This window comes from Corvus kubaryi, unplaced genomic scaffold (assembly GCF_017639235.1).
Source record: "Corvus kubaryi isolate FWS band 111438036 unplaced genomic scaffold, C.kubaryi_AGA036_p1.0 124, whole genome shotgun sequence".
Classification (NCBI taxonomy): Eukaryota; Metazoa; Chordata; class Aves; order Passeriformes; family Corvidae; genus Corvus; species Corvus kubaryi.
This window is the reverse complement of record NW_024580659.1, coordinates 2665018-2677910: the sequence shown is the minus strand read 5'-3', so window position 1 is coordinate 2677910 and position 12893 is coordinate 2665018. Positions and strand designations below refer to the sequence as shown.

At 45.1% G+C, this 12893-nt stretch overlaps 1 protein-coding gene and 1 long non-coding RNA gene across 15 annotated transcripts in view; both read left to right on the top strand.

Moving 5' to 3' along the window:
• The window catches only part of POC1A (POC1 centriolar protein A), a 44694-nt gene extending 37225 nt beyond the window's left edge, over window positions 1-7469 (top strand). For all 3 annotated transcript variants that reach the window (XM_042019698.1, XM_042019694.1, XM_042019703.1), the window contains one exon: window positions 7185-7469. In XM_042019698.1, coding sequence (XP_041875632.1) covers window positions 7185-7283 — 99 coding nt within the window. In that variant the 3' untranslated portion in view covers window positions 7284-7469. The remainder of the gene's footprint in view (window positions 1-7184) is intronic.
• Window positions 7470-12102: 4633 nt separating this feature from the next.
• Window positions 12103-12893, top strand: part of LOC121660321 — a 40447-nt gene continuing 39656 nt past the window's right edge. For 5 of the 12 annotated variants that reach the window (XR_006014617.1, XR_006014616.1, XR_006014604.1 and 2 more), the window contains exon 1: window positions 12109-12758. This is a non-coding gene — a long non-coding RNA (uncharacterized LOC121660321). Of the gene's footprint in view, window positions 12759-12893 lie in introns of all 12 variants that reach the window. The other 7 variants (XR_006014608.1, XR_006014612.1, XR_006014610.1 and 4 more) reach the window with 6 other exon arrangements.

Below are 12893 nucleotides of genomic sequence, written 5' to 3'. Positions count from 1 at the left end.
ATGTGTCCAGTACTTAATAATGAAAACAAGTAAAATCAAATTTTTATTCCTTTTTTGAGATGTGGTCTCGAGCCTGTGTTGGTGAGAGATGAATGTGTCCTCTCTTTTGAGAGGGACTGAATGTAAATTAAGCAACTGGTTTAGAACAATATATGCTTTTATGACTTCAAGTAGTTACAAGTCAAAAAGAAATATTTGGCTGGAGTGGGGATCATGTCCCAAGTGCTTCTACCTTTGCTGTGCACAAATATCTTGGTTTCTGTGTTGCTCTCAAGACCTGAACACCCACAGACTACCGATGGACCCAATATACTAGAGAACACCTGGAAGTAATTTTTATTCCAAGAGAAATGGTTTGAAATCTGAAACACTAATAAAAGAAGTTCTCATCTGAAAAATCTGTGGAGTGTCAGATGAGCTTGGTTTTTAAATCTGAATTTAAAGGACATAGAGGCTATTTCTTATGAGTCAGACCCATCTCTTAGAGATTCAGTAGCTTTGATCTCTCACTCAAATTAAGTACCCTGCTTATTGCCAGTCCTCTGTGTCATTGAGCAGAGCTACTTTTTTTTCCTGAAATTTACTTCCAAAATATGCTTGTTATAAAATCTTGATGCAAATACATTTTTCTTCTTTCTAAGATTGCTTAAATTAAATGCGCTCTGAGGGATATTGCTGTGTTAGCAGGACACTCTCTGAAGGCTGGCCCTTCAGAAGTGCTGATCCTCTCCTTGGATGTTCACAGGACCTTCACCTTCCATTTTCCTTCAATGGGAAGGAATACTAAACACCTGCCACAATTTGTTTTCACAAGCAGACTTTGAAGATTAATATATATTGTTATTCAGCTATTGGATACCAGCAGCTGAGTCCATTTAGGTGAGTGATTTGCATCCTCTCAGAGGCAAGGGATGGATATGGGAAGGCTTTGAAGTCTTTGTGGTTTTGGGGAAGACTCTGGTCATTTGGGGTTCTCACCTCTGTATTGTGCAGTTGCTGTCATGGTGTGTGCTTGGACATTTTGTTGTAGCTCATCCTGACTGGCTGTGTTTTATTCTGTGGTGAAACTGGAAGTCTCCTGACTCCTTTTGCTGTGCTGGCCCAGCCCCAGAGGTCTGGGAGCTCTGCACCAAGGAAACTGCACAGAAGCCATCAGCCATTCCCTTCTAGAAACATGCAGGATCTGATGTAAGTGCCATCAGTTTAGCTTTGGCTGATCAGCTGTCAAGACTAAAGCAACAGCAAGGTGTGATGAAACATTTTTAGTCAGAGGGCTTTAAATGGAAAGACTCAGTTGCAAGGGGCTTAATGTGCCTTGCATCTCCACCCTGCGTGGATGAAATTGGCAGAGCCTGTGGCTCATCTTTGTAGCTGGGATTGATTTAATACAAAGGACAACCTTATCTGTGCCCCAGGATCACTATGGTACTGGTACTGACCATGCTGCTTGCTGTGGCAAATACTGGATGGTACTGCAATTTTCGGGTATGCTTGTGTGATTTTCCTACTGTGAAAAGCACAGTGAGCACTGCAAGGGATCACTTGTTGCTGTGCTGAGTACCACAGGAAGAGATTTGTGCATTACACCAAAGTTGTTCCTATAATTTAGTGAAAGGGTTGGTAAACTGTAATTCAGGTATGTGCAGAAAGTGAGGTGGATGGGACTATGAGCTCTCATGCCCTGCCCTGGAGAAGAGACAAAGAGGTTGTTTAGCCACACAACTTCTTGAGCAGGTCTCTGTGTGGGGATCCTGATGAGGCCAGGCTAGTGCTGGCCTTTGTCCTTCTGCAGGCATTGTCATGGATTCGTGATCCATGTGACCCCACAGTGACCTTGGATGAATGTACAACACCTGCATTGTGGGGTTTGTGGGTCTTTCTGACTCAGAGCTGTACAGCAGCACTCATCAAGATGTTCCTGTCCAGCCACATGGAAGCTAAGTGTGTTGTAGGAACAATAATAAAAGTTTGTGGAATTTGAAGCATGTTACAAAGTAAACCCAGGAAAATTCATGTCGTTGAGTTAGAGAAAGGGGTAGTGCTGAGTCTTCGCCCACTAACTCAGCCTGGTGTGAAATATTCTATGCAAATAGGCTTTGTGAGAATTCACCTTAGAGTTTGCCTTCAAAGCCATTGAGATGGTGAGGAGCTACAGACCTGATTTAAAATGTCATCTTGTTTTAGTCTGATGCACATGAGGAGCTATCATTTCTGTTAGAAATCACCCCACATTTTATTTTAAACCAAAACCCACCTTAATTATATTTGATCTCTGAGGTTAAGGCTTTGACCACTGGAGTAAGGCTGGTGCTTGCAGGCATTCGTTTGCTACGTAAAGTGTTAATTGCTGTGAAAGCTTCATGCCTTGTTCTACTGTGAGATGAGACCTCCTCACTTAGTCTAAACTGCCAGCTCTTGCTGAGAATGCTTTCAGAGCATGCAGAACGTTGGTAGCTGGCTTGGGTGCCATCTCAAAGCTGTTAAGTTACAATTTGCAAAGAGGGCAGCCCAGCTCCCTTTACGTGTTCTTGGTAGGAGCAGGGATCTGCTCTGGGGGTCCCGAGTGCAGCTGCTGAGGTGGAGTGTGTTGGGGCAAAACCCATATGGGAGGAGGAGAAGCTGTTCTTGCCAGACAGGTTTATGCTTCAACTCTCCCTGCATAAGTTCTCCCATCAGCCTTTCAATCGTGCAGCTGCAGTTTGGAGTTGTAAACTGTGGTTAGTGGCAGGAGTTAAGGCTTTTTTTCTCCTGTAAAAGGTGTAGGTAAGGCTACCCCCGTGCAAACCCTTCCTGTGGTAGTTTGTTTCACTCATTGCATTAGTTCAGAGAAAGGGCTCCCAAGCTTAATTTACCTGGGTACCACCTGGATGCTAAGGCAGCATTTTTATGATGCAGTTTATTTGTATTTCTTGGCTGTATTTGGGAATAAAGTGGGCTCTGAAATTGCTGCTTTTAGGGAAAACCATAAGAAGTTACTGCAGGGCATCTTTGAAAATACACCAGCACTGGCCATGCTTGTTACAGAGGGCAGAGCTCTTAAGCCTGCAACTCCAGGTCAAACTTGACAAGTGTCATTCTGTAAATCCATGGGCCATCTGTAGTCTTCAATGGACCTCTTAAAAACCATCAATCCCTAAGTTCTTCCTTGATGCACACAGTGGAGTGGAGAAACTGTGGGTACAGAAACTTACAAACTTCTGCATTTTTTTGTGTGTTCATTGTGGGTGAACTTTCTTTATAAATTGAAAAGAAAATGCTGTCTTCATAAATTAAGATGTCAGATAGGAAAGAAAAATCTGAGGAGGCAGAAGTAATGTTTTTTCTTGAGCTGTTTGATATGTTAGTGCTCTGCAAAATCTTTTAGCATATGCTTAGAAAAACCAGTGGAGCAAACGTTTGAGGATCTTTTTAAGTAAAGCTAGAACACTACTTCTGCCTCCTTTGAGATCAATGGAGAGAGGGATTTTCTGCTATGAATAAACAAGAATAGAAGTGCAAGTGTCCTATTTTTTCTGCGCAGAGCCAAGAGCTCATCGATGGCACAGTCACTGTGCAGGATCGTATCCCTTGTAGGTTCAGCCAAGCTGTTGTTACTTGATCTGAGGAACTGCCCTGTCCATACTTTTTGGGGGGGTTCCCTGATTACTGGTGGTCAGTCAGGCAGTTCTCTGTCCCCTGTGCTATTGCATGGCTAACTCGGAGCCACTGTGACTGTGTACTGGAAAGGCCCTGTGCTGCACCTTTGGCCTTGCAGAGTGTCCCTTAGCGGGGTGAGTTGAGCATTAGTTATTCCACCCTGCTGTGCCCTTGCCCGCCTTGCCCCCTGCTCCAGGTTAAGTCCTGCTTTAGCTAATAGCAGCCATCTGGCTGGCTGCATCTCTCCTGGCAGGGGCTCCCTGGCTGCTCCAGAGGCTCTGCTCCCTTGCTCTGGTCTCTGCTGTTCAGGTTTCCTTTGGTGCTGGTAGAACTGGTTTCTTTCAGCATTCAATTAGCACCTGGTTCCTCTTATCTGTCCTCCTCAAAAGCCCCTCCAGGGCTGCTCCAGAGGCTTCAGCCCTGAGGCCAGTGGTTTTTTTAACTGTCTCTGCTGCTTAATCAAACATGTTTAAGAGGGACTAAGGAAAAGATACCGATGAAAGCATCTTAGAACAGCATCCCAAATCACTGTTATTTGGGTTGAGGGAGTAAAAATAACATGGAGGAATCGGATAAGGGGCTTGTCATCAGGTAAGCAAGTGTGACTACTGGGTGCCTCATTTTAGGTGTCCTGGGGGAGAATGGGAATGAATATTCCCCTGAACTTATAAGTAAATAGGAGGCAAATTTTTATTTCTCCGTAGTTTCTCTTTAATGTTTCCAAAGAGAAGAGCGGGTTTTTTCAGTGCTGAGTCTTTGAAGATAAATGAAGACAAATGTTGCAGGAAGTGTTGGTAGAAGTGATTTAAGTTTTCTGTGAAAAATTCCCGTATTCTATTCTGGTGCCCACAGTAATGCTCAGTATATTACTGTAATGTCAGAAATATTCCTTAAAAAATAGTTTGATTTTTTTTCTCGTTTAAGCCTAAACTGTTATCCTTCTGCCAATTTGAGCCAAGACTTTAATAAATTATCCAGCATTTACTCCCTGGTGTGTAATGGAGACATGTACTGTATTCCTGACACACCAGGAAGCCCAGATCCTGCCACAGAGTGCTAACCTGGTTCTAGTGAATGTTCACTGAATCTGGCTAACAGTGTTCTTGCCCTTGGCTTAACTGCTCGTTTGTTATCTTTGAGAAGCCATAGCAAAAGCACGCAGGAGTTGAATAGGTGCAGTTTCATTTGCCTCCTGAGAAGGACTTGCTTTATAAATAGCAACATGGAAATATTGTAAAACTTTCAGCTGCTAATAAAGGAGCTTTTCTGTGCAAGTTACAATATAGCACTTACAGCAGCTGGGCAGTATTTGTGCTTACCCTTACCTTCCTGGGATGTCAGATGCCCTGTCTATTTATATTCATCATATATTCAAGTCTAAATGGACTGTAGTCATTGATTCCTACTTTGGACTTCCTGAATTTCATTTCTGACTGCTACTTTTCCACTTTTAGTTTCCAAAAAATACTTACTGCAAGTTTTCTGCTTTTACTTACATGCAATTTCCATTCCAATAAATATTTTCCTTACAGCTTTCTCACAAATTCAACACTTTGTGAAATCTGCTTTACTTGTGTCTCATGGTGCCGTGTGTAGCAGTAACTCCTATTGATGGGATCATGGTGGCAGTAAATCATGGAACAGAGGAACCACGAGTGATCTGGGCATTGCTTCTGGCAGGGCAGTGTGACTGGGACATTCATTCAGCTGATTATCTGTCTAAAGGAAATTTGATGCAATGTTTCATTCTCCCTCTTTTTAATGGAGTGGTGAGTTACTAGTTCATTTTTTAAACAGAAAAGCCAGGATCCCTACTGGCTTTCATTCTCTGGTTGCTTGAAGGATAAGATCTTTGCTGTAAACCCCTGGTAGACATTCAGGCTGCTGTGTTCTGCCCTTGGTAGCTTTATTCCTGGTTTCCAAGACAGTCACTAGGCAATGGCATGGCTTGGATGTGAAAAAGATTAAGTCTTCTCTCCTTTGAATAGATGGGAGGGCACCTTCTGGCTCTGGGGCACCTGGGATGTTACCTGCTGGCTCCACAATGTTTTCTTCTGGTTCTCTGTGTGCTGCAATTCCTGTGCCTTAAAGGGATGGAAATAGAGGAGGAAAAAACGTAAATGCAGCTGGTGCTGTAGCTGACGGAATATTTGGGCAAAGCAGGGTTTGTTCTTTTAGGTGAAGCTTTCTACTGCTGCAGCAGGGCTCTTCTGCCTTGTCACAGGTCAGAAATAAGAAATATATTAGAAATAAGCTTTGAACTCTGTTTAGGGAGGAAAAAAGGGTGCATTATGATGCACTGGACAACCTCCAGCCCTTCCTGAATTTGTTGATGCAGAGTCTTGCAAGATGGCTTTGCCTTAGTGCCCGCTGTTGTTTTTACTATGTCTGTTTTCTCTTCTCCCCCATGACTTGTCTCATTCCCCAAATCATTTTACAGCAGACTTTTCTTAGTCTCAAGTGGCCTTAGCCAAGCTATTTCCTCTCTTTGTGCTTTCGTTTCCCCAGCTGTAAAATGGGGATAATGAGACCTGCTTGCTTTTGTCAGGCACTTAGAGATGTGCTTACGAAATGCGCTATTAAAAGGCTTTCTATGTATAACTGCTATACAAACAGCGGTTGTCCAAGTTTATTTGAATTACTTTATTAAAGTCCAAAGTTCTGAACATCCTTTGTTTTTAGCAGAGGATGTTATTTATGCAGTAAAAATGCCCAAAATGTGAAGCTATTGATCATTGCTGATAAGTTTATGGATATTAAAGCATTAAATCATCACCACCCATTATCGGCTGTTCTGGTGTCTCTGGAAGCTGAAAGTGGTTGTGCATAGCTGGGGCCCTTGATTATCTTGGAGTGATCAATAAAAGGTTTTCAGCAGAAGCTTTTATTGCCACGTGGTTAAAATGTTCTTCCTGTGCATCCTGTACATGATGACTTCAGCTCGAGGAGAAAGAGAACAATCTTTTGCAGGGTACCTGGATTACACAAAGAAATGCAGGCATTATGTTGAGGTAGATATTGCCACTTGGAGTTTTTCCCCTCCATCTGCTGCATTGTCTTAGGCTGGGAAGGTTTTCTTGCCTTTCATGGTGCTTGTCCAGCAAGTTTTGAATTTTTTAATTACAGCAGACCCACGATGTTGAGGGAGGGGAGGAAACAGCTGGAAGCAAAGGGGTAAATTCAGAGCCATAACTGAGCAAAATTGTTTAAAATCTGTGTGTCTCATTAGCAGAAATGTGTCGGGTGGCTCTCCAGTGTCTGCCTCATGAACTTGTCCAGGAAAGGAAATGCAGAGCCCAGTCTGAAAGCACGAGTGCTGAAACGGGTGCTTGGTGTTGTCTGCAGGAGAACTTTGTGCCCACCATCTTTTACTGCTCCCCTCTGAAGTCATGTGGGGCTCTGCCCTGCTAAAATGCTGACACTGGAGTTCCAGCCGTGAAATACCTCGAAATATTCCCGTGAATTTAGCATCTTCTTGGGCACTGAGAGTACACTGTGCAGTATGTCTTTGTGAGCAGCTCAACAGCAGCTTTCACTTTGTTTTGCAGACAGTTTCCATCCTGGAGCAGAGGCTGACGCTCACTGAAGACAAGCTGAAGGAATGTCTTGAGAATCAGCAGAAAATAATTCAGAACAAAACGAACTGATTTCCTGAGATCAGACAGGAGCTGAAGGCATTGGGAGGTTTGAGGTTGTTTGTGTTCCTAACAGACTGTGTGTGACTTGCTTTAACAATTTTGAGCACAATCTATTTTTCAATTGGAATGTATAGTTAATGTATCTGTAAATAGCTTTGTTGCTTCACTAAAATAAAAACAATATTTTATTCGTAAGTGTGGGTAACAATTGTGATCTCTTGTGCTTTCCAGAGGTACAGCAGCCAGCATGTGGACTGAGTACTAACCAGGAAGGTCACATCTTTCCTGTCTCTGGTCCTGCTAAGTTAGTTTTAAAATGTATAAGCATCTTGGAGTTGCCAGATGCCTGGCCCAGGCTGTATTAGGCTTGTTGCTGAGGTGTGTGCTGGCTGTAGGTGAGAAGCAAAGTGCTCTCAGGATCTTTGGGGCAGTGGTATTTCACCTCTGGTCTAGGACCATATCGAGCAGGTGAGGTCTTGTGCAACTGACACCTGGAAGGGTTTGTCTTAGCTGAGTCTCACATGGCAAATCTGACACAGCAGTTGAGATCCTGGATGATATTTGTGCAGAGGTGATTAAATCCAACACATTTAAGCATGCTCCCGTGTGCAGTATAGGAAAAACAAATTATTGGGGCTGGAACAAAGGCCCCACTGTGTCAGATGCAGTGTGATTTCCAAGGAGATTTTACTTCATCTTTGCTTCTTAAATTAAAGGCAGGACAAAGGGAGAGGAAGGCAACTAAGCAGTGCGATGTTTTCTCCATCATGGAACTCTCTTCTTCTCATACTGGACTGCCTTTAATTTTCAGTCATTTTGCAGATGTTTTCACAGTTGAGTAACTCATCACTGGCACCCTCCTCCCGTCATCGCTCCTCCTGACTTTTTTGGGGCTTGAGCAGGTGTTCAGTATGTAGCTGCACAAGAATTTGGACTTCTGGGAGATCCTGTTTCCAACACCTCTTCTGCTAACACATACTGGAGGTCTCCTTTCTTGCAATAAACTCTGACCCACATTCCTGGAGAAATCAGCTGCAGGAACTTGAGCACCTCAGGGTTAATGTAACCCTCCTCACCCCTGTCTGTCTGACCTCTGCAGACAGGGAGGCTGCCTCGGTCCCTGCCCTTGGTGGTACCTCGTGCCACCAGCACCTGCCAGCCTTGCACAGCTTCCAGGGCCTTCATCTCCACATGTGTTGTGGCACTCTGGATGCTTACCTGAGGATGGGCTGGCATCCTTACTTCACATGGGGTTTAGCTGGTTTTAAGGCCAGGCCGTGTGGGTTCGGCTTTGGGATGGTTTTTGGTGTTGCACCTGTTTTGTTACAGGCTGTTACAGGACAGCACCTTGGGGGTGTTAATGCTCTTCATCCCACCTGGTGGGAGCTGCTTGTGTTTTCCTGCCAGCACTAAGAAGCTTCTGGTCTTCTTCCCTCCTGGTTCTTTGTACATCTCTAAGAACCCCTTGCTGGCATGATCACAGTATTTCACTCCTTCATTTGTGGGAGGCTGAGAGCTTTCTTATTTCCATGCTTGGTTGATGATGAGTTTCTCTGTGCTCTGCCACGGACTTTGTTTTGTGTTTCCAGGCTCTGAGTCTGATAAATCATTACTTTCCCTTAATGGAATCAATTCAGTGGTGATATTCTGTGCTCTTGCTCTAAGCTTTCAGTGGCGTTTTGCTGAGAGACTGACATCATTTTCATTGAAATGAGCTTGTGTGGTGATGCAGATGGGTGGGGAGAAGGGGACTCAAAGGTACTGTGGCCAATTTGCTGTTAGAAAAAGGCTGTTCCTGCCCTGATCTGCCACTGAAGTGATGACAAAAATCAGTTGCAAGAGCCTAAACTTTCCACTTGATCCTCAGTGTTGTGGACTGGCCTTTGGGACTGGGGTGTGGAGGGGAAAATTTAAGCATTCCAACAGCATTTTTTAAGCTCAGTTGGTCAGAGCATGGTGCTAATAATGCCAAGGTTGTGGATTTGATCCCTGTATGGGCCATTCATTTTAGAGTTGAATTCAGTGATCCTTGTGGGTCCCTTCCAAATCAGAATATTCTGTAATTCTGGGGTTTACTTTAAAAATAGCCTTTGCATCCTTTTAATGTGTAGTTTCTAATGTCTTAGAGACCACAGAAGCAATCTGTGTGTGGTTTTTTAGACAGGATGGCAGTACAATTGACACATATGATGTGTGCTTACAGGTGTCCACATTTGGGCATGTTTGATACAGATGCTTTTCCTTTTTGGATGTTCTGAGTGAATCCATTTGGAAGATGTAATTGTGCCTCTAAAATAGATGAAGTGCTCAAGTGCTGAGGACAAGTGGGTAGGGTGTTGTGTTTTAACCCCATTTGGCATCTAATCTCCACGCAGCCCCTCAGTCACTCATCCCAAGTGGGATGGGGAAGAGAATCAGAAAAGTAAAAGTGAGAAAACTTACGGGCTGAGATAAAGACAGTTGATCAGGTAAAGTAAAATGTGGAATTAATTCACCACTTTCCATGGGCAGGCAGGTGTTCAGCCATCCCCAGGACAGCAGGGCTCTGTCACCTGTAGTGATGACTTGGGAAGATAAATGCCATCACTCTGATTGTCCCCCCTTTCTCCTTCTTTCCCCAGCTTTATATGCTGAGCATGATGCCATGAGGTCTGGGATATCCCTTGGATCAGTCAGGCTCAGCTGTCCTGGTTGTCCCCTCCCAACTCCTTGTCCCCCAGCCTCCTCTCTTGGGGTGGGGTGAGAAGCAGAAAAGGCCTTGACTCTGTGTAAGCACTGCTCAGCAACAACTAAAGCATCCCTGAATTATCAGCTCTGTTACCAGCACAAATCTGAAACAGCCCCACAGGAGCTACTAGGAAAAAAAGTAACTCTAATCCCACCAAAAGCAGCAGATCGGGAAAATTGCTTTTCTGGACTTAACTTCTTGTCCCATGTTGTTGTTGTTTTAGAGGTAACCCAGGGTGGGTGCATGGGTGTGGAGAGTCAGGAGGAGAGGGAATCTAACAACCTCTGTGTGATTTAGGTGGCAAGAAAGGTAATCTGAAAATACTCTGACAGTGTTATCTCCCTTCAAATCTCAGCAACTTCATTTTCCCCCTTACAACCCTCTTACCTGGAGTAGGACTTCTGAAGGCTGGCTATTGCTTGAGAGGCAGGCAAGGCTTGGAAAAGACAAGATTTACATTTTAATCCTTGTGCTTAAAGATTGAGCAACAGCCTCAAAAAAAAAAATCTTAAGGAGCCCAAATCCTATTGCCTGTCTTGTCCTGAGGCTCCATGCTTTCTTTATCTACTGAGCACCACAGTTTTTGAGTACTGAAGAGAGAGTAAGAGTGAGTTAAACCCACTTTCATTTTTACACTCATGATCTTTTTTTTTAATGTGGGCACATCTGCAGTGTCCCATTTGTGAAGCTGTTAACTTGGGGAGCAGTGGAGCAGCCAAGTGAGGAGCAGCCTGTGGTTTGTCCTTGGGCTGACATGGCCTCTGCGCTGCTTGAGGACAAATCCTGCCTTGAAAACCTCTTGTGGTGAGCTCTGTGCAGGGGGAGGCTACGAAGAGTTAAGGATTTTGTTTTGGATTCCCAAGGCAGGGTGGAAGCCAAGTTCTTAAAAAAGTAGTTTAATTTGTTGCCATTACATTTGCCAGACATATGACCTCACTAAACTTTCAGCAAGGGTTCTTTGTGCCGAGATTGGCCCCTGGGGAGCCTGGTGCTGCTGCAAATGGCTTTTTGGCTGCTGTGAGTATGGAGCATGTTAAACATGACCGTGATCTGTGAAAAAGTAAGAATCTTCAAGCACTGCCCACTTTCCTTCCTGTCTGGGAGCTGGAATTGGACAGATGTGACAGCAGAGCTCGTTACTGAATAGGCAGAAACAGCAGAGCACTGTGGTACTGACTCTCCTGGCCGGGAAGTGCAATGGCCAGGAGCATCCTGTGTCCACAGGCTCATCACTGGACATGAGTCCACCAGCTAACTAGGAAATAAAATCCAACTATGATCTAAGTAGCTGGGCTAAAACTAGCCAGCCTCGTGGTACAAATCACTTATTATATACCCTCTTTAAAGAGCTGCTTTTGAACGAAATGTTTTTTGAAACACGAGTGAGTAGGAGGGGAGGGAAGCGAATCGTTTTACAAAGGTTTGTCACTCTGACGTGAGAGCAGGGCTGTGTTTCTTCTCTTGCTTTTGGAAACGGTTGGTCTGCAAGTGCTTCTGAAGTGGCTGGACCTGTAGTTTTGGAAAGGAAATAAGCTGGGAAAGAAGATTCTCTTATTGATACTGCTCTGCGTATTTGACCTGGATTTAGTGTGCTGTAGGAAGTTTTACGTGTGTCTCAGGGAAAGCTGGGATCTATTTGTAGCTCTGCAACAGAACTGTCACTGCAGGCAGACATCACTCTTCAGTCCCCCTGTTCTCCTTGTCAGGGGAGACGTCTGTAAATTACTTCCTCTGTCGAGGTACAGGTTCCATGAAAGAAGAGCTCGTCAGAGATTTGAATGTGGGGTGTCAGTGAAGAGAGCGATGGGCTTCCAGGGCACAGGTCTCTGGCGTCCCTTACCTTCTCCCTGTCTCCTTGCAGCACAGCAGCCAGTGCTGCTGGTGAAGGGATGCTGAGAGCCTTTGTGTTGCACTGCACAAGTGGTGGCTGTTGCCTCGGGTGGAGTTTGAAGTTATCTGGTATCACTGCTGAGCAAAGGCAGGGGTACATGGTTAAACCAGCAAGCTGGGAGAGGGTGCTGTGGGGTGGTTTCTGGTGGGGGATGAGCATCATGAACACCTGGGGATGTTCCAGCAGCAGGTCATTGTCTGCTTAGCTGCAGCTGAGACAGGCCAGGTGACCACTGCTGGAGGCCAGGAATTTGCCATCTGCAAGGAAGTCTTCCCCAGTGACCACCTTTAGATTTCTTTATACTCACTCCAGCCCTCCCTCCCTGATAATGAGATACAGCTGGAAACGCACCATTCTGTTGTCACAAAAATGCTAGGCTTGAATCAGTGCTGTGACCCAGTGCCAAAAACCTGTCACCTCTGTTCTCCCTTGCTGTTTCTGCTCCCTGCAGGCACCTTCCATGCAGCCAATAACTCACTGCTGCCTTCCAGAGACCAGGCAAGCTGAGGATACAGTGCATGGCACAAGGATTTTTCTGCAAATCGCCGGTGGGGAATGCTACTGAGGCTGATCCTGCTTACTCCAAGAGCTTGTGGCTGCATGGAGCATGTGCCACTGGTGGTAGCTGTTCTTGCATCTGGTGACTGAAAGGGTTAAGCTAAGCAGCTGCCTGGATGGAGCTCCTGCATGGCCTCGCTTCCCTCTGGGGTGGCTGCTCTTGGCAATGATTCCCTCCTCACGTTTTCACAGCCAGAGCTGAGCTTAGGTGTGCAGATCTTCCAACTGGAGGAAGGACTTCTGCCTGTTTCAGCTGAAATGAGCACTTGGAGTGTGCTGGGCACCAGGAGATCCTGCTGGCAGCATGGTATGGGCAGGGGCTGAGGGGGTCATTGCTTTTCCCCTTGTGTGAATCCACTCTGCCACGTGTAGATGCCACAAAGGCTGTGCCTGTCTCCTGTTACACTTGGCCCGTGTGCTGAAGCAGGTGCCTTGTGCTAAC